At 40.2% G+C, this 22,228-nt stretch overlaps 1 protein-coding gene across 1 annotated transcript in view; it reads left to right on the top strand.

The window, feature by feature from the left end:
* Nucleotides 1-22,228, top strand: part of kcnh4b (potassium voltage-gated channel, subfamily H (eag-related), member 4b) — a 38,920-nt gene extending 16,692 nt beyond the window's left edge. The window contains exons 5-16 of the mRNA XM_085466353.1: nt 6,293-6,533; nt 8,072-8,229; nt 8,488-8,689; nt 9,348-9,542; nt 10,398-10,597; nt 10,887-11,136; nt 11,245-11,459; nt 14,730-14,768; nt 16,097-16,479; nt 17,121-17,215; nt 18,815-18,891; nt 19,773-22,228. Coding sequence (XP_085322479.1) covers nt 6,293-6,533; nt 8,072-8,229; nt 8,488-8,689; nt 9,348-9,542; nt 10,398-10,597; nt 10,887-11,136; nt 11,245-11,459; nt 14,730-14,768; nt 16,097-16,479; nt 17,121-17,215; nt 18,815-18,891; nt 19,773-20,810 — 3,093 coding nt within the window. The 3' untranslated portion in view covers nt 20,811-22,228. The remainder of the gene's footprint in view (nt 1-6,292; nt 6,534-8,071; nt 8,230-8,487; nt 8,690-9,347; nt 9,543-10,397; nt 10,598-10,886; nt 11,137-11,244; nt 11,460-14,729; nt 14,769-16,096; nt 16,480-17,120; nt 17,216-18,814; nt 18,892-19,772) is intronic.

The raw sequence follows: 22,228 nt of genomic DNA, 5'->3' as shown, positions 1-22,228 counted from the left end.
TAAAACTTTACAGCTGAATATCATTATTTTTAAAGTGTTTCTGCCATTTTTACACTATGTCGCTCACCTGACACTGAATTTTAAGCTCCCACAGCAGTGACACACGGCCAACCTTTAAAAGAAACGAGAATCTCACACAGGATTGCCCTTTTTTAATTTCACCGCACATAATTTTGCAGGTATATACTGCTCAAATATAAGAAGTTACAGTAAAAGTCAGAATAACTGACTACTGAAAGCTCATTTATATTAGAAAATAAAATAAACTGTTACTAAGAACCCAAGAGACAAGACATTTACTTCACATTGCAAGTAGTAGTGTCGACTTTTAAATAATTATGACCAATCAGAGCGTGGATAAGACAATGCCAGCACTTTGAAAGGGTCACATTGGTATTTAATTGAGAAATCAAGCATGTTTACACTCAGTTGAAACAGCACCAAAACTGCGGGCTTTAAGAAAAATAGGAAAAAACGAAGTGATAATACTCTGCTGCATGCAGCTGACCCGCATCTTGTTAATACTTCCAAAATCAAAATCTCGACTGCTGCTTTCAAACCTGACCTGCGGGTGCCTTCATTGGAATCGGTGTGCTACACCTCCCTCCATCTGCCAAGCCTCCTGCTGCACTCCTTTTCCACCTACTTACAGATGCCAGTGCTGATACCATACGCGCACCGATCACACACACATTTGAAAGTGCACACACATTTCACAAAAACATCCAAACAAAGGAAGAGAGCAACATATGACCATAAAATCAACATTCAGATTCTATGCCAGCTCTCGAGGATGTATTTTTAAGTCATTTCTCAGGGATATTAATACAAATTCAACACATTTCTGTCTCTCATGTCCTCCCCTTCTCACACATGCACACACTTTTTACAAACCTCCATTATTCCCCTACTCCACCTCTACTACCAGAATAATCGTTTTAAAGTGTTGAGCAAATTCCCAGAGAGATTAGATTATTCTTTTCCTATGAACACCGAGCCAAGGGCAACTTCGCTAGGGACAAAATAGTTGCAGAGAAACAATCGATAGCTCACGATCTGATATGTAACTCCTATTGCAGCGAAGGGAAGACAGGTGTGTATGAAAAGTAGCACATCAGCAGACCAGTGAATGCAACACGTTTAAAATCCACAGCAAAGCCAAAGACGGAGGCTGAATTTTAGTTTATTTTTTTTAAACTTTTGAGTTAAAATGTGACTTCAGTGCACAATAAAAGCCCACACAAGCCAGTGCTCTTGCCTAATTTATTCGTGACCTCAGGGACTGATAGTCGCATAAAAAGGCAATTTCCAGCAGCATCATATCTTTCTGAGCCAACATGTGATGATGCAGTCTTATAAACGCGGACGCAACGAGCATGTGTTGATGCAAAGCAGAAACATCTGCTGTTTAGAATAAAAGCGACATTTTATTTGTTTTGTGTTTCTTTGACAGCTCATTGGATGGTGTCTGCGTGAGTCTTTCAGTCACTTTTATCTTTCAGACATCACCAGTGTCAAAAACAAAGCAAAAAAGCAGTTTGTAAAGGGATTATTTTCAAAGCAGTAATAATAAAATGCAACAGACCAGATGAAATGTGTCTGCTTGTTTATTTGCATGAGCAGACTTTTTTCATCTCAGCATTGAGTGCATGTTCGGTTAATTTTATTTGGGTTTTGCACAGTTTGGCACATATTGTATTTGTATGTAAGTTTTATTAATTGACTGGCTTCACAAACAGACTTTATAACTACAATTTTGTAGGCACTGGGGTTCATTTTAGAGACCTGTTAATGCACCCGCCTGTACATTTACATAACACTGCTGCACATTAACTATCATTTTAATAAGTGAATGTGCTTCTCTGAATGACAAAATAAACAAATAATACATTAAGAAGTGATTGGATGGAATATTCTAGATGCTGCTTTCTGTTTTGTTCATGCAGTTATTTTAGTGTTTGGCAATGCTTCATTTTAAAATCCAAGTGCTGTCAAATTTTTTGTTTGTTTCTTTTTTCTTTTTGTACTTTCGTACTTATTTTTTTTTACGTACATTTGCCTGATGGTAAATGTTAGAAAAATAAATTTAAAAATGGGAGAAAAATATATGAAAAAAACAATACAGAAGATTATTTAATACACTGTACTGTATTTTCTTACAGTCCTGTTTCCTAAATAGCTAAATGTTCTATCTATCTATCTATCTATCTATCTATCTATCTATCTATCTTAAATATATATTTTATATATATGTTTTGGAGGCAGTGTTTTTGGCCTCAGCTACATTTGAATATGTGCTAAAAGGAAAAAATGGAAAAGGTGGGAAACAAAATCCAAAACATAACCACTGATGAGTACAGCGAACTCTACATTTGTGCAGATGTTATGTGAAAATTCAGGCACCATAGCAAAAGTACTTAAGGGCAGTGAATTCACTATAAAAGAAAAAAGTTTAAAAAAAAATGAAGACACTGAAACCAGTTTTGCTTGACTTGAAAAAGTCAACATAACATAGCCGTGTGAACTACATCGGTTCATTTATATTGAATAAGTGGATCAAATGCACGTCTTACCCCAAACCATCACCCATCCTACTCCCCCTTCTTTTTTAGCTTTAACCACCGTTCTCTGCATTTCTTCTTCCTCTCCATCTGTCACTCTAACCCATGCTCTAACCTCATCTCGTTTTGGCTTCATCCTGCTGTCTTTCTGCATATACTCCCATTTTCTTCTACTTAAATTGTCTCGCCCTTCTTTGCTAGTGCAGCTTACATACTGAACTTTGCTTTTAAAACTTTTTTTTATGTAATGCTTACATTTTGAGTATGTACACTTAACTCAAACACTTCCATTTTCTGTGAGGTTAGCAGCAGTTTAAAGGGCACTATTCCAGAATGATACAACAGCTGAAATAACAGAAAAATGTGATTTATAATACTAATGAAGTCTAATAATAATAAGATATATTTTTTTGATATTGGCTCCTTTTTCACTAATTTTCAGCCCAGCTCTTGTACTGGACCATTTTCAGAGTAATGTTAACATTTACCTTTAGCTCATTCAAGCATCAAAAAGGCACCGAAACCAAGGGATACACCAGTGTTGTGAGTACAGCTAACAAACAACTTAGCAAACAAACAATTTTAAATTGAATTCTTAGGCACTTTATTAGAAAACACATTTAAACATTTTCATTTTAATTTGTTTAGTCAAATCTATGAAAAGGACCAAATGTAGCACAGGCATAAAACAGTTTTTCTGCTCTATCAAGATTAGCTATTAGCCAAAAGAGTTGGCGTTTTTCAGAATACATGAGGAAACCGGACAAGTGCCAGGACTTCAGTTGATCCATCTACTATTCACTAAGGCTTAATCAAAAAAGCCATTCTTAAGGAAGAGAAATGAGGAGAAAAGACTGAGGTGTGCTAAATTACACTAGAAGTAAACAACAGCTCTTATAGAGTAATGGATCCAAATGTGAAATTCTGGGTTCAAAGGACTTCAGAAAAGTAAAGGAACCATCTTTAATACACAGTGGAGACTCTGTCATGTTTTGGGTCTGCATTTCAGCCAGTGGTGTTAGGGATCTGATGATATGATGAATGCAAAAAACCCACATCCCAAACACACTGCCAATGCAGTAAAAGCATAGCTGGATTGAAAAACACACACAGTGGAACACAATCAGTCATGGACTGGCCTCCCCAGAGTTCAGACCTCAATAGCAGTGTGAGATCATCTTGACAGAGAACAGAACAAAAGGTCGCCAGCATCCACAGAAGAGCTTTGAATGTCCTTCAAGAAGCCTGGAGAACTAATCCTGAAGACTACTTAAAGAAATTACAAGAAAGCTTGACTAAGAGAGTTGAGTATGTGTAGAAGAATAACTAATAATAATTCCATGTGTGTTTGCACATTTCACCAAACAAAGTTTAAAGAAATGAGGAGTGGGTCAAGACTTTTGCACAGTCCTGTATTTCTGCGTATGGTACTGTTGATCCTTAAGGCATGTTGATACTTTTCATATTTTGAATGCAGGGCTTACTTATTGTGATATTGATGTTTCTCCTTAAGTAAAGAATCAATATCCTTCCTCCACTGCTTTACTCTGACTATTAATACATTTTCTTTTTTTTCCTCCTTCACTGTCTGTATCTTAGTAGCTGTTAGCTAACAATGGTGTGCTCTGCCTCCACATCAAGCCAGCCATATCTATTTTGACTAGATCTCTATTTGTAGCTCATCGACCTGTCAGGCAAGGATCCGTAGCTTTGCTCAAACACATGTAGACACACTCCAGATCTTTAAATGGGACCACAGCCAGAAAGCCGAAGCAGAGGTGGCAACTTGCTGCTTAAAGAATTGTGATTTTGAAACAGAAAGTTTACAAATCTGTTATATTTGTAGTGTGTAATAAAACTGAAGCACACTGACAAGCAAATCAGACTTGATTTCAGGCAGCTCCACGTCCCAGGGGAGAGATGTTGCCACTTTTCACATAATTGGAAAAATAGTGCCGTCTGGAGCCTCCTGAAGTTGTGAAGCAAACACAAAAACTGACCTGAGCTTTCACATCTTACTTTCTCTCTTTCTTTTTTTACTTATTATTTCTTTACTCACCGTGAATGTTTATCTCCAGTCTCTTGTTGTTACACAGTTAAGTAGACGACACCTTGATTGCTGATTTTGCCAAGCTGAACATAATATTGCAAAGTCCATTACGCGCAGTTATCCAGGATTTGCACAATAAGTTCAGACTCAATCAGAATGCATAATCTAGACAGTATAATGCCCTGTTGTGACATTTAAATTATGTTTGTGGCCATTTCAACACTAAGTTTGCTATGTAGTAGTTTGTGGTTGAGGGTGAAGGGGGTTGCATATTAAGCCATGTGTATCTCCTAAGCTCAAAGACCTCTGGGAGATGTAGTTGGAACAGTAGCCCCAACGGCTACAGTTTGAGTTAATGATGTGTGAAGACCAGCTGTAGCTGTGTGACATGCACTCCCATGCGTGCCTGCAAATGCTAGGCTTTTCTTTCCTAATCACTGCGATGTGGCTCGACTCCCTGCATCGAGAACCAAAAGTCTGGTGGGCTTTGCGACCTCTGTGATGTAAGGCAAATGAAAAAAAAGAAAAAAGGAAACAGTCAGGGTTTCGCTGACATTGCTTGAACTGTCATCAGAGTGGACACAGCTGTTGATGATAGAAAAGGATTTAGACAGAGACCAGAAAACCCACTGATAGTGTGATAATAAAATCTTTTGCACAATCTTTTAATACGTGGTTTCTGAGGGAACACTTGGATCATCCTTTTTTTCCTTGGAAACACTGGAGTATGTCATCTCTCTGATGTTTCTCCTTTTTTTTTTAAGTAAACGTTGCCTGTTGTCTTCCAATTACTCAAATAGAATCTGTCATTTTCCTCTGAGGTGCCCAGGCAGCATCAGGGCCCAAACACGAAATCTCCCATTAAGCCTTAATTAACCAGCTTCTTCTTTTGGGTTCACCTGTTCCCAAAGTGCTCACACTGTTTTTAGATGGGATTACTGCTCATTTATCTCGCCTTTTCTTTCCCCTCTCACCGCTGTCATAGGTAACAGCTTCTCCTCATGTCTCCCAAACACAGTTAAGGCTATTATGTGGCAAGTGCATGGCCCCATTTGGAGAGTTGCAGTCTCATTATGCTTTGAATGGCTTCCCATTTCATCTGCAATACTTTTCACCACTGGATTTTCAAAATGTGAGAAAAGATAACTGCAATGCACGGTCAATCTAGTGGTATGCCGCGTTTTTCTCATAACAACATAACTACCACGACACTTGGATACCTGAGATTTGAAGCATGAATGACATTTGGAAGTGTGAAGCCGAGCCACGTGTGAAATTATAGACACTCACTGTGTTGTTACTGCCCAGACATTGTAGAGGTCTTATCACTGGGTACAGGAGAAGAGATAACCAGCAGCATTACCATATCTGTTTCACTTGAGTTGCCTACCACGGTGAATCATCAGCGGTCAGCGCACAAGAGAGGGTGTTGACATTTACATTGTCTGTTTCTGCTAAATCTTGGCACCGTGGTGTCCATCACAATACTCCACCTCGTGACCATCTGGTTATCCAGTTATTCATTTATGCAGCTCCTCAAGTGCACTTTGTGTGTTTTGGTTATTTATCAAGTAAAGCTTCAAATTCATGAGGCTGTGGTTTCCCTTTATCGTACATGTTTGAAGGAATATTAGAGGTTGTGCTTGAAAGTTTGAAACTTTATTCACCTGTTTGTTTACAGAGAATGATGGACAAACCTGCAATACCGGAGTACAAGGTGGCAGCGGTGCAGAAGTCACGCTTCATCCTGCTCCACTACAGTGTTTCGAAAGCGCTGTGGGACTGGCTCATTCTGCTGGCTACCTTCTACGTGGCTGTCACCGTGCCCTACAATGTCAGCTTCACGCCACACGATGATGCCATCACAGCTGCACGCTCCACTATTGTCAGTGACATTGCAGTGGAAATGCTTTTTATTATAGGTAAGTTTTTAAAGACGTAATTGGGAAAGATGATTAGATTAAAAACATATCAATTATGAAACTCTAGAGAGATTCCAGTGTAACAATTTGGTCAATATCTAATGACAGTATTGATGTTTTTTTTGTCCTTTTTGGTGTTTTGTTATTATTTACTCTCCTTTTCTTCCAGGAAAACAAATAAATATTCTTTATTAAACATAACTAACATGTTTTAAAGGCTTTTAGGTATTCTTAACACTGTTTTTCAACATTTACCCAATGCAAAATTGATGTGACACAACAAATATTGGTCCATAACACTGGTTTGTCAAAATTAGACTTTATCAGTATTCCAAAGATGTCCCCGTATCCCTGCTCAAGATAAAACATGATCACATTTCGGTGTTTTCGAAGCATTTTTCAACATGCTGACGTAAGGTTTTACTCCAACATCTATCCATTTGTGCCATCTATGGCACCATGGAAACCAAAACAATCCAAGCAGCCTTTTCTTAGAAATGTCCCCTCTTATTCAGGTTACCTGGGTTTAGGAGTCCCTTCAGGATGTACTTGGTCTCTTTGAGGGACTCTTCTTAGTTCAATAAAGCACCCAAGGGATAAATTAAGGTGGCTGGCTTGCAACACACTCCTCTGAGCATGGGTTTGGAGTTTATGTCAGATTCCTGATGCCATCAACTTGGCACAAACGGGCATGAGATTGCTTGTTTCTGAAAGCTCATTTACTTAGAGTCTACCCATTTCTAGTTAAATGAATAATTAATGAATTCCATATTAAAGCTGAAAGGGGCATGAAAGGGGCTCAATTCGCTCCAGGAACACGGTGTAATGAAACATCTTTTTAATGCTGATGTATTTGTTTGTGTTTTTTTTTTTATTATTTAATTATTTATTGTGTTCCCATAAATGCTAAATATTCAATGAAAAATAAAATGTGCATCCAACGATGAGCTTTCATCTCAACTGAGGTGTTGCTAATTCAAATAGTTTGCATGTTACATGCTTGCCATGTGGTGACGTCAAGGTTATATGTTTCTTGCATACAGACCCTGAAATTGTAAAGTAACTATGAAGCATCCCAGATGTTTAATAATTTTCCCACCGTTTCGTTTAGACCTGCCTTAATTCTTTGTGGCATAGATTAAACAAGGAACTTTAGACATTCCTGAAAGATTTCGCTCAACATTGACACGATAGGATCACACAGTTACTGCAGATTTGTTCCACCAGATAGGTTCTCTGTTGGATTGAGATCTTAGGACTGTGGAGGCCATTTGAGCACATGTTCAAGAAATCAGTTTGTGATGATTCCAGTTTTGAGACATGGTGTGTTATTGTATCAGAAGATGGGTACATTGTGGTCATACGGGGACCGACATGGTCAGCAGCAGTGTTCACGTAGGCTGTGGTGCTTGACTTTTTACCCCTTGAAAGGCTTCTAGTGGCAATCCTTGAAGCTCTTTATGAACTGAGTGTTTTCTGTCATATTTCAGGCCTGCTTATTTGTTTTATTTTATTTTTTTTATAATTACATATTTCAGACATCATCATGAACTTTCGCACAACCTATGTGAGCCAGTCAGGCCAGGTGGTGTATGAGCCACGCTCTATTTGCATCCACTACGCCACCACCTGGTTCTTTGTGGATCTGGTGGCTGCCCTGCCCTTTGACCTGCTGTACGCATTCAATATCACAGTGGTGAGTACTACTGGACAATCATATGTCCAGCCTTCTTTTTTGTCCCCGCATCCATCTGTGGCTGTCAGCATTACCATTAAACTGATAACTTGCTGCCCTGTTGTTGCAGTTTGGCTGCCTATGTGACAAGTAAACCATATGTACTACATTTCACAAACAATACAAAGTGTTTGAGTGTTGATATTTTGATATTTAGCTTTCTACTCTCTTTCCTTTCTCTCCTTTTCTCTGTCACCTCTCCTCCCATATTTGCCTCAGACCTCCTTAGTCCACCTGCTTAAGACAGTACGCCTCCTGCGCCTCCTTCGTCTGCTCCAGAAGCTTGACCGCTACTCCCAGTACAGCGCCATGGTGCTAACCTTGCTGATGTCTGTGTTTGCCCTGCTGGCTCACTGGATGGCCTGCATCTGGTACATGATTGGGCGCAAAGAACTAGAGACCAATGATAATTGGGACATAGGTGAGTCTAGTTGTGGCCTTGCTGAAGTCCGATCTGTTGAATTTTTGGTGTTTCATCTAGCAAGGGCGAAACATTAAGACATTTCAACATTTTCTCAGAACATAAGCGAAGCCTGTTCTGATTTGATTCAGTTTTAATAGGTGTGTAAGTCGGCTGTTTCCTGCAAAAACTGAGTAGGCATTTGTTTTGTCCCTACTATGCTATAAATAGTAATTGCTTACTTATTGGGTGTCTAGCTCTGCTCTGTGGTGAGACAGTACTCTGCTGCTCTAATAAGAACAGCCTGAAACCAGATCAAAAGCTTTTACAAAAAAGTGGCTGGTAGCAAGCAGCACGCTGATGTGTCAATGAATGATGCATGCTTTTGTATGTACATTTTGGCTGAAGGGAGGTGAAGTCACAGCCGCTAATTAAGGCTTAGCACTATTTATCCCTGGAGGAGTAGGTCTAATTATAGCCAACATACCTGGCTCCTGACGCTGTTGATCATCTCTTTCTAATACACAGAAAGACACCCACATGCAGGCACAAACATACATTTCTGTATTTCTCTCACATTGCACTCCGATCTTGCCACTACCATCCACATAAAAATAACAAGAGGTTAAACTTCTGGACGTTGCTCTGTCAACGCTACTCTCTAACCTTCTCTTTCAAGGGTGGCTCCATGAGCTGGGCAAACGTCTGGAGACGCCCTACGTTAACAGCACAGTGGGCGGCCCAACAGTGCACAGCTCCTACATCGCTGCCCTCTATTTTACCCTCAGCAGCCTGACCAGTGTGGGCTTTGGCAACGTCTGTGCCAACACCGATGCTGAGAAGATCTTCTCCATCTGCATCATGCTCATCGGCGGTACGTCTGACACCGGGGTACATTCTCCCTCTGGCATCCTGGCATAACGCTGCTTCTGTTTGGCATGCAAGTACAACAAATTCAGCAGGAATCGAGTTGAATGGCTTGGCTGGCCTTTAAGACACAGCTTGCCGTCGTCTTCATAACCCAGAAACAGCTGAAATGGCAATTATTGGTGCAGCATATCAGAAGATACATAATAAGTGTTTGTTTTACTGCTTTTCTGATCGGTGATGAAAGCAGAATTGTAACTTGTGGCTTCTTTGTGGATCAAAAGTAGATCATGACTGGGCAATGAGCCATATAATATACACTTTATGAGAAAAAAACAAAGTATTAAACCACATGTTTCTATCCTTGAATTCAGTTTTTTCAGTCTCATTGCCACATGTGTATAAACTCAAGCATGTAGTAATGCAGTCTGCCTTTACAAATGTGTGAAAGAATGGGGATCATGGAATATTAGATGTGTAAAAGTCACCAATGCTCTGCAAACCTCTTCATCTGGCATTAACATCAACACAAAACTGTGCAGTGGGAGCTTCATTGCATGGGTATCCATGACCAAGAAACTCATGTAGGTATAATCTGTAGGTAACCCTGTGCTTTTATCCACTTAATGTATTTCAATATGTTAAAAAACAAACATTTTATAAAGGATCAATAGACTTAAATCTTTTATTTCTTTCGTTTTTATTTAATATTGTTAACCTTTTTTGTAATCAGGAGGTAAAACTTAAGAATTTAAGAATGTCTTTGGGCCCACACTTCAAAATAGGATTTGAAATTGTAATATGTTACATCTTTACACATCCCACCTTTATATTTACACCTTTGTTTCTGTCCTTATTACAGCACTGATGCATGCGCTGGTCTTTGGTAATGTTACCGCCATCATCCAGCGTATGTACTCGCGCCGCTCTCTCTACCACACACGTATGAAGGACCTGAAGGACTTTATTCGTGTCCACCGTCTGTCCCAGCAGCTTAAACAGCGCATGCTGGAGTACTTCCAGACCACATGGTCTGTCAACAATGGTATAGATGCCAACGAGGTAGGAGTCCCTTTCTTGTTGCTGTCATGTAATATCTTTGTACATGCTGTTATCTGCCTTCAAGGAACTTCACAGCACTGTTTTCGATGGCAATTGAACAATGAACTCTGCTCTAAAATTCATTGCCAGCCCTTTGAAGCTGTAATTGTTTGTGCACAGCACATGGTTCCCTATACTCCATCAATTGATATCCTATTGAAATTCAAAAGAGGGTGACTGGTGGCAACACAGTCCATTCCCTAATTACTTATCAGTGTCACACCTCGTTACATCTGTCACAAATCCCCAGCTCCTGCATGACTTCCCTGATGAGCTGCGGGCCGATATCGCCATGCATCTGAATAAGGACATCCTCCAGCTGCCGGTCTTTAAGGGGGCCAGCCGCGGCTGCCTGCGCTCACTCTCTCTTCATATAAAAACCTCATTCTGTGTCCCGGGAGAGTATCTCATCCGTCAGGGTGATGCGCTGCATGCCAACTACTTCGTCTGCTCTGGCTCTCTAGAGGTGCTGAAGGATGGCATGGTGCTGGCTATATTAGGTCTGTATTGTTGTCAGATTGCATTTTTTGCATCATGTTTTTTCTATTTATTTGATATTTTTTGTACTTTAAAGTGTAACAGGGAATTTATCATCTTTTGGATTTTAGGGAAAGGAGATTTGATTGGCTCCGACCTGCCTGGAACAGACCAGGTAATCAAAACCAATGCTGATGTGAAGGCGCTTACCTACTGCGATCTCCAGTACATCAGTGTGCGTGGCCTGAAGGAGGTGCTGGAACTATACCCCGAGTATGGCAGCGTGTTTACCTCCGACATCCACAACAACCTCACCTATAACCTTCGTGAAGGCAGCCAGGACGAGGTACCAAATACACACAACATACTGGTGTTGATTCGGTGCCTTCAAACCTGAAAAACCAGCATGCCTAAATTGGGATGTCATTCTATGCCATGAAGAATTAAGACATTAATGAAGATAAAAGCAGCTACAAGTTGGAACTAGCAAGTAGCAAATGCTGCCATTGCCAATCCACATGGGTCCATATCTTCAGCTACTATTCTGTAATCGTTTTAACAATCCAAACTTAAGCATTGAACGATTTTAACCTTGGAGAAAAAAGTAATTGGCTTCATTGGATATTTAATTGAACTCTACAAACAAAACTGATTTAGTTTTTCATGTGTGACTGACAAAACTGACAAAGATCTCCAAGGACATCCGCAACCTCCCCCTCTCAAACATTATGTTTTTTGCTTCAAGCATTTCTCTTTTTCGAATCTGACTTTTCTCGTTGGCCTTAATCATTTCTTTTTCTCTTTTTTCTTAGGTTGATTTGTTTAGTTTGGGACGCGATAGGCATCTGTGCTGGTTGTGTTAATTAGCAGATGTCTTTTTGTCAGTCAGGCTCAGGGAAAACAACTTTAATTGTATTAATCAGCACTTCAAAGCAGACTGATTGTGTTTGGTAGACTTGTTCCATGAGGCAACATCAAAGAGCAAAATCCCACCTTTAAGTAACCATTGCATATATTGGTATATATATATATATATATATATATATATATATATATATATATAGCAGAAGTACCTGTGACCTAAGAATGAATGTTTAGTTATGCAGAAACTGTGTATGTGTTTAAACATAAGTTATGTTTTCTAAATTAGATAGGCTTCTCTGAAGCATGGCTGATCGTGAGTACTAGCACTTCTCTCATGCCATCTGTTCAGGGTTTTTGCTCAAACACAAAGCCAGGGGACAGCCACCCCCCTGCAAGGATGAAGGAATTATTTTGCTACATGATTTCCAGACCACACACACACACACACACTCACAGTTGTACTGGTCTCATCGGCATCCTCACAGTGGGTCTTTTTAAGATGGGAATTCCTCTAGGAAGGGAAGTCCTTTAACTCCTGAGACTAACTTGAGTATTATATACTGACAGCACAGTAATCAGTCAGTCGCAGTGAAACAGTGCCAAAGAAACAGATTGTAGGAATACTTATTACAATATAAGGTATCCACAAGGGACTACTTTATCTTCTGTAAATGGAGAAAAAGCAGAATGCCAGATGGAAAAAGACTTTTCTTTTTCTGTCAATTCTATAATTTAATTTCAGCTTTTGTTGCTTTGCTGTCAGTGAAATTATTTTTAGCAGTTTGGGGAGAAAATGTAACATTTTTTTACTCAGCAAACCAAGCTGAGTGTCTCAGCTGGAGAAACTAAAAACATCAACTGCAAGTCAGATACACTGAAATTGTAATCATCAGCCAATTATGTAAAAAACACTCTATACTGGTATTATTATAAGTTTGCTATTACATAAATCACTCCAAAGCACTCGCTGTGAACCCGCAGCTCTCTCTGGCTTTATGGAGGATTACACTGCGTAGTTACTTTAGTTACTTAAAGCTCATCAGTTATTTGTCCAGCCTGGATCTTGCTTCACTTCATAGCAAATGCTGTGCACTCTACCAACTCAACACCCAATGGCAGACTTACTTTCAAAACATTAACAGTAAAAGTAATGATGTGTCAGAGTTGTCAGGTTTAAGGTCAGGTTGAATGGTTTGTTGTAATTGGGGTCTAGGACCCAGGAGTGTTGCTTATTTCTTAAGGGAGGTGAGCTTTGAAAGATCAGGGATGACTGCGCTGTACTGGGCAGAGTGGGAAGGTCACTCCACCACCAGGGATCCAGCAGAGTGTCAAAATTTGTTGGGCTATAATGACCGTGTCGCCACAGGGAGGGTTAAGTAGTCTGTAGTCATGGCGTGTGAAGAACAAGCCGGTCGGTCTGAGTTATGGGGATGTGGCTCCCTTTGGAGCCTCAAATTGACAAAAACAGTTTAACAAAGTTGACAAAGATACCCGCTGCTAAGCAGTGATGACAGTATACAAAAATGATATTAGTTATATATAGCTACCACAGCTTTATTTGCCACCCGAACTTTGAGTTTTTAGCATGACGATTCTAACCTGGAGAGTGCAGCTCGCAGAGACGACTACTATCTCAGATGACCCGCCCACAGACCACATTAATGTCTCTGGAAGTGCATCTTCCACTGTGAGAGCTCATAGACAGCTCTATTTGGGATAACTCTGTTTCAACTTGTTGGACCCAGTAGATCCAGTTTGAGATTTTCTAGACTCTAGAAGTAAAAAGAAAAGCTCTCTACTATGCAAAACCCTCTCTACTTACTTGATAATCAGATACGGTGTGTAATTTTATAAGTCAGTCAGGCATAATTTGCTGCTTCCGTCCCTTTTTGTGCAAGATAGCATACTTGTGACTGAAATTCCCAGAATCCCCTGTCCCTGCAAACCTACTTTGCTATGTGGGACACTTGTTGCATTAGTGCTCCTTTAATTGACTTGACATTTAATGTAAGTTGAAACCAATGTTTCTCACTGGCTGGTTAATCATCCCATTTTGCTCCAGGGTTAGTTTCCTTATGAGGAGTGTTTGCCCCTGTTTTCAACAGATTCATGCACGTTTTCCCTTCGCCTCCCACATAGCACCACTTTTTTTTTTAACCTCAGCATTGTGCTTTAACAAAAGATTAAATTTAATTCACGTCCTCGCTGGTTTCCCTCGTCAAAGTGCATCGCTGGCATGATGTTGCTAGAATGGCAGGCTGTGGCTTGTGCTGTCACATTAGCCATGTTGTCAGAAGCACATTTTTGACACACAAGGGAAGGACTCACGCTACCACAGCTTTATTTGCCACCCAGCTGGTGATTGCTAAGTTGCTAAAACTTTCTAGCCATAGACACACACACATACACACATACATACACACACACACACCAGGGAAAGACAAACTTCCCCTGGAATTCCGGCGCAATCGAGCGTAGAAAGAAGATTGAGCATGTAATTCAGCTCATGTGGCTGCATCGCTGGCCAAGTTCATTTAATTAGTGGCACCAGTGGATGAAAGAGAGACTAACAAATTTGAATTTAGACACTTTTGCTACAGAAAAGGAACCAGTGAAATGTATTCATTTTTTGGGATTTCACTGCAACAGTTAATCTAAAATGTTCAGGGTTTGATACACAGGAGGCTGAATGAATAAATTAAGGTATTATGCCTTACTTTCTTTCTTGTGTCTTTCTTTTTTGTCAACGCAGGGCCTCCGAAGATTTTCAAAGTCACCGAGGCTTCCACACGTGAGTTCAGTGCAAATTCAGTATCCTTCTAGTCAGGTTTCACATTTTCAGATTTCCTTAACATACTGCTGGTATTGAATTTTAATCTACAGCTGGCAGTGCCTTGGAACAGCTGTTGTCATTACGTGTGCTGTGTATTTTTGAGATTTCATCCACCATTTTTTTCTGGAACTTACTGCAATGCTAGTGAGTACTTTGGGGGGACTTGTGTAAGGACTTCCCCTACATGAAAGCAGCTCAGTCTCTCAAGCTGGCACACTAACTGGGTCAATAGCTCCTTTAATGGGAACTCTTATGAGCTACTTTGCTTACTGTGTACTGAACTTATCAGTCTGCTTTATTGCTGTATCATTAAAACACTATTTACAGTGCTCACTTTGTCTGTTTTAAACGGCTGTGTAATACAGTTCTGTTGGCAGAAGCACAGCACATTTCTAACATTAGTAAATTAATGATGGACATACTGTCAGCTGTAAATACATAATTGTCCTCATCGGCAGCTTTAAACCATATTAGATGTTTTAAACTTGACAGATAGTTTGAACAGAACAGTTTTTAAGATATGTTTTAGTTCTTTTTTGTTTTTTCATTAAAAAAGATAAAACAAAAAAGTCTTCTTTGGTGTTTGTTATGCATAAATATATAAAGAGATAAATATAAGAGCTGAATCTTAAGTCTGGATCTGAATTTATTCTTGCTTTAATTTAAGATGAATTTTCCAAGATATGCACATTTTATCTATATTACATACAGTAGAAGCTTTTTTTCCTCTCACTGAGAAAAAAATAAATTCTTATGGGTCTGAAAAAAGTTTTTTTTTTTCCCCATTCTCAAGTTAAAATTTTTAATTATTATCTCAAAATCTGGTAATGTGAAATTTCAAGATTTTTGTCAATTTTTAGTTATTTTCTAACACCATCTGTAGCCCAGACCCTGACCCTTACCCTAAACCTACCCCTAAGGTCAAATTATTGACTTGACTTAAAAATAAACTGAGATTTTGACTCACAAGTAGCAGATTTTTTTTTCCAGTTGCAAAAATAAGCTCCTATAATCTTTCAATAGTTAAGAAGCCTTCGAAAAAGTTCATGGATCCAGATCCAGATGTGACTCAAAGAGTTAACCATTTAACTAAATCAAGACAAAGTCCCATTTCAGTTAAAATTATAATGCAAGTTCAAATACACCATCCAAAAGCAAATAGGTCTTCTTACTGATCTTGCTAACAAGCAGAGCTAACTATCATCACTTTACTGTTTTTATCTTACTATTTTGAGAGTGTACAGTTTAGTTGCTAACTCTCCATACTGTACTTTCTTTTTGTGCAGCAATCCAGGCTTCCTTCTATTGTGGAAACCAAGACTGATGACCCTGATGACTCCTTCCACCTGTCGCCAGCCACGCGCTCCCGCCGCAACCTCCTGCTGCCCAACTTCACCAGCCCCGTTCGCCGCACCTCCCTGGGGAACCTCCTGGGGGACGAGTTACGGCAGTTCAACGCCCTGCGACGCTGCCGTTCGCCGAACCTTAGCCGTGGCTTCCTAGGACAGAGCTCCCCTCAGCCACCTTCGAAAAAAGAGCACACGACTCCTGTCTCAGCCCCGAGCACGGCATCAACTGCGGCTGAGGGAGAGTCAGGAGCTGAGCAAAAGCCTACAAAGCTGCTCATTCCAACTGTCACTTGTTTTGGGCCACCGGATCTTAGTCCCAGGTAGTCATATTTAATTTCAGGCCTCAGCCAGAACATAAGTAAAAACGCAAAGGCTAAATTAATGTCATACAATTCCATGCGGTTTAATAATAATATGTACTCAGGAACTATAATACTAACTAAAGTACTTTACGGCTGTTCTATGTGTGTTTTGATGATACATAAGGAGCATAATTTTTTCTTTCTACTTCAAAACAATTTCACACGTATTTCTTGAATGTTTATATAGTCACCTTGATTTTAATACAGTCATAGTATCTCCAAGAGCATCTGAATGAGGCTTTGCAGTAATGGACTGAGCAGAAAGCTGCAGATGGAGTGTATTTGCATTGCATATTTCAACAGATGTTACTGCATTTCATAACCATCATACCTTATACTCCCGATCCCGCTATCTGTATTCATAATGCATCCCTAAGTCACCCAGTAAGTTCTAGGTATGGGTAAGTGCTGGTTCACAGAGCTCAGGTGTCTGCCCCTCCAGACTTGTGCTGCTGTCTTCATGTTCAAACCCACATGGGCGTCTGCCAGCAGCAGCTCTCATGGCACATCGCTCGGTCGTCTCTTGGCTCCAGTGATAATTGAAAAAGCTCTACTGTTACATTAACTCCGGTCTCCCTCCTCTTCACCCCTCTCGCCAGGGTTGTAGATGGCATCGAAGACAACGGGAGTACGTTCCATTTCAACGTTGAGCACAGCAGGCCTAATGCCAGCTCAGAGAGCAGCAGCACCCAAGGTAAGTCAAACCACCCACGAGCTGCTAGGGTCACCTGGGTGCCAGATGGCTGGAGGTAAACTCAGGAGTTCAAATAGTGGATACCACAAGGCAGGTCTGCCTGCTTTAGGGGGAATATGAGAGCGCAGCAGAATGAAATGACAGCCAGGTGTCCACAGAGTCAGAGAACATGTTAAAGGACAACTGAGGTCAAAGCAGGGCTCTGGCCATCTGACCTCAATCTCCACGCATGGTTGCTTTCCTCCTAGGATTACTATCAGTTTCAGTTCAGTAGAGATTCAGCTAATTTGCTTATTAAGGGGAGTGCTTTGGTAGCATAGTCTTGCAACTTGCATCTCTTTAGCTCCTCTCTGGCGATCTCCAGTTTCTGTTTTGATTGCAGACAGTTATTCCTGTCTGCCTATCATCATCTGCTTGCTTGTGGACACTATGATACTAGACCAAGGTTATATAGAAAGCCAAAGCACTTTCTACAAAGACTGCAAAACCAGTCTTTGTAAAGTTAAACACTATGTAACACAGTGCAATGTGCAGCTGTATTAGATTGCATAATATAAAGAAATTTTCAAATATGTGTTGCATTATGCACTCCAGCAGAAAAGCAAATTAAACTCTCTATACAGCTCACAAAACTGCTGTTACAACTAACACATCCCACCCACCTCAGACAGATAAATTAATGCATATACAGTTTGTGAATTTTCTGTATTTGTGTAAAACTATAGCCTAAAATATCATCCTTTTTTCTTGCAAGTCATAAAAGAAGAAAAGAAGGACTAAATTAAATGAAAAATAAATCACGTGGTCTCTTTTTTTTAGGAAGAATAAGGAAACGTTAGATACCTGTTGACGGGAAAATGTGAACCTCTAAGAATAGTTGGAAATTTGCATGTGAAATTAGAGTGAGGTTCTTTCAGTCAGTAGAATGACAATCATGACTCGGCTCCCCTTTAGTATTTTTTAAAAAGAGATTTAGAGCTCTGTCCTCCCCGGTGTTTCAGTCTCAACATGGGAACAACGAGGAGCCACTGGTCAGTCGAGTCGAGATCTTTGTCCGGTGTACAGATAGAGGATGCTCACAAAGAAACCATGGGTAACATCTAAGTAGCTGAAGTCCCTTCTAATAATGATGTTCATGTTTATGAGCCCACCATCAAGAGAACAGTGAACAACAACGGTGTGCATGCAGGACTGTAAGGAAAGAGAACTGTCTGTGTGCACCACAAAGCTGTTTAAAACTATGTTTTGTGGATGAAAGAAAAGCTTAAATTTCCTCCAGGTAGATTCCTCATCAAAAGTTACCAAAAGCATTGAATGGCAATGACTCCTGGGAGTCAGAGGGTCACACCAGACACTCAAAGCGAAGGATCACTTATTTTTGTCCATCATAAAAAAATATGTTTCTATTTTGGGGATTTAAGTGAAATTTGGATGACGTTTCATTTATAGAGAAATTTAAACATACATAGTTACACATGCATGTATAACTTCTATCGGCACATACTGGGGTCATGCAACATAATTTTTCTTTATATTAAAATTGATCAATCCTCCTGGGAGCTAAAACTCCTCCTATTTTTCTTCCCCTCGTTTCCCAAGACACCACACAAAATAATCCTGCTCTGCTCCTGGAGACGGAGGAGGTCAGGCAGAGCATCAGTCAACTCAACCTTCAGGTGAGCTACAGCCCCTTAGCCCAAATTAAAATTGATAGCACAGAGGATAATGTAGCCCTGAGTGTGAATTCTCACAGATCCAGAGCAGTTTGCTCAGTGCTCTCCTTCTTATTATCATACATTCTGTCTTTGGTAGTGACTGAATATGAAACACAGGAATAATTAAGAAACAAAAATCCATCTTATTCTATGTTGTATGTAAAAAGCAAAAATATAGAATCACAAGCTTCACTTTTTTTGTCACACAGATAAATTTGTAGCATCTCATCTACTATCGGCCTGCTTGGTGTATGTAAAGGGAAAATATAAAGTGAGATGAAGCAGACTTGATGCCGGCCTATACCTCAGTCTCCCCCTGCTCTCTTAATCTGAATGTAAATAGAGAGAAAGCAGGTGCAGCAGGAGTATCCAGATGGGTGCTGTCTGAAGTCAATATTAATTAATCAGCAGGGCACTTCTGCAATGCAGAGGATGGCTGGTAGTGCTGACTCTGCAATTTAAAAAATAGTTGACAACCTCTCTCTACTTGTGGCCCTTTTGGCCCCCATCTGCATTTTGTATATCCTTAGCTTTCTGTCTGCTTTATTCTCTGCTAGGGTCACTTACCTGCTCTTCTTCCTTGATTTCACAAGTGCTTTAGAAGACATCTCTTCAAGAGGGGATTTCAACTTTTTTACAGTCCTCGGAAGGTCATCAGAAAGTTATAGCTGGACATCAGCCCGAGAGTAAACTTTAAAGAGAGAAGCTGATTAATTCATTAATTAAGCAGCGATAGAACCTTATCATTTGTTACCTTAATGTTTCCCTTGAAAATTTACCTACATTGAATATGTTGGAAGTCTTTAAATGTCACATGTAAACTGTAAGTGCTCTCTCCACAGATGGGCACGTTAAACCAGGAAGTCTCTGAGCTCACCAAGAGCCTTCACCACATGATGCACATCCTCCAGGCTCACGTATCTTTTCATCACTACAATGCCTCTTTCCCCTCCCATCCGTGTGGTGTCCAAATGGCGTCCAACTCTCCCAGAGCCTCCAACAGCGGCATGCCTTTTAGTCATAGTTCAGCTTTCCACCTCCATAATGTTCCCGGGAGCCACTATTCCCACCAAAGTGCCCCAGCCGCTGGCCACTGGAGCTGCAGTGGAACTACTGAAACCCCAACAGAGAGCCACCAGCGGCCTCAGTCCTGTAGTCCGCCTGCTAACCACTGTCCAACACTCTCTCCAAAATCTTCTCCTAAATCTGTCCCGTGTCATAGCTCTGAGAGCATGACTGCACATCTGTGGACCAGCCCATCACTTCTTAGCATCAGCCCAGGCTTCCATGGAGGAAGTCCAGGCCTTCCACCTCATGCTGGACATGAAGACAACAGACCCCTCGGTGCTAGCTCAATTACCATCAGTCAGTCCCAGCCCACTTTGTGCCTGCAGCCTCCCAGTGATAATGATGAATACTCTTGCCTTTTGTCCAGTGTCCCTACAGGAATGTCCACACACAGCCTGCTGGACACATCACCCAGTCATTATGCCAACCTTAATCCTTTAAAAGCCTCAAATGAGGCCATGTGTGTCCTGATGTCCACCCCGCCATCTCACCCTCTGATCCAGGATACCTCAATCTTCCAAATTAAGGATTCAAACTCCTCTCTCCACCCTGTCTCTTCCTCTCCACCCACATTACCATGCCAGCCTTTTGGGAGTTCTGTGGATTCAGGATCATTACAATCTGATGTTATTGAGCCCCATCTCCCACTAGGTGACCCATCTGCGGTGGAGCACACCAGTCTGGAATGCCTACTGGGAAACACAGGCTCTTTGGAAAGCAGGGACAGTGGAAGTGCATCTTCACGACGGTCCAGCATCGGCGTTCAGACTCAGAGCACAGAGCAGTCGTGGTGCCTGGACCTCACGGATTAATATTTCCACATCTCAGCAGCAGACTGGAACAAAGCAGAACCCAACACGAAATTTCTAACATGCAACTTCTTCATGCAACAGTGTTTTCTGAGACTCTGGCAGAGACTGTCGATGTGTGCTCTGTTTCCCCACCTTTTACTTCCCATGCTCCCTTATTACTCAAACTCCACGCAATTTACACTATTTCTATGCAAACGCATGTATTTTGTGCTTCATTTTGGCTTTACTGAAGTGTGTCTAAAAAAGAAAAAAGCTCACGACAGTGGGTTCCAGTATATATATTGTATATTTTTTCCAACATCTTCAGAACAACTTGCAGTTGATAATACCTGTTACCTCCTTGCATGGTAAAGTAATTTATTCTTTTTCCTACGGAAAAGGTTTCCAAATTAATGTGTAAGCATTCTACATGACAACCAGTTGATTGTGTACACAGGCGCTGTATTTATGTGCAGACAGGTGAGGATGATTTGCTGTTTTAAGAATACAGAGGAACAAAAATGAAACATGCCTCACTTTGCATGTAGAAAGTAGAGTATGTGCATCACACGGCATAGATTGTTTATTGTTTTTAATTGAATGTCTTTCTCAGTTCAGCCTTCTGGGTTGTTTTGTGAATATTTGGACAATAAATATCTAATATTTAAACTCCACCAACCAGTACACAGTACTTACTTATGATTTCAGTTATAATTATGTTAGTATCTCCTTTTAAAGCAGTCTTAAAACATCAAAATTTCCTATTTTTCCTCACTAAAGCGTTAAATAGAGCAAAACAATGCAAAAGAAAATCTTCCTCAAGCATTTATAATAAACACACCATAGCTGCTCATAATTTAAACATAAATAAAAAGATTTAGCTTCAAAGAAAAAAAATAAAGTGGGTCCCATTAAATATTTAAACTGGTCTTAATTTATGAAATAAAAATGCCTCCGAGGGACAAAAAGATGAACTTATGACACTTATAGAATTTTCAGAGTATTCAGGAGCTTTTGAATGATTTCTCTCTGGCTGACAAAATAAATATGCAGAAAATGTGCAACTGTGTCCTTTGCTGTTGTGTCACACTTACCACTGTTTATGCAAATGATATTTCAGAGACAGAAAACATGTCAGAATAACCAGCATACTGTGTGCTATATATGACTGCTTAGTTGCAATAAGCCATCAGCAGTCAGGAGACCGGCATAAGCTTTGGAAAATTGCTTTGGAATTATTTAAGGAGAAAATGCAGTTACCGGTTATTTGTGTCAAAGCTTGAGAAAAAAGAAAAAGACAGAAACTGGATTATTTTTCACTGAGGCAAAGCTCTGAATTTTCTTGGATTTGGATTACGATGCTTTGCTGTTATTTGACAGGTTATTTGTGGTTTTCAAATCTCATGGTATTGCTTACATATATCAGTATAAAGACTTTT

This window comes from Copadichromis virginalis, linkage group LG8 (assembly GCF_057382275.1).
Source record: "Copadichromis virginalis isolate Kocher_CV1m ecotype Utaka linkage group LG8, C_Virginalis_male_GT1.1, whole genome shotgun sequence".
In the NCBI taxonomy this organism is placed as follows: domain Eukaryota; kingdom Metazoa; phylum Chordata; class Actinopteri; order Cichliformes; family Cichlidae; genus Copadichromis; species Copadichromis virginalis.
Note: the sequence above shows the minus strand (reverse complement) of the source record. Positions and strands in the feature narration are given on the sequence as shown.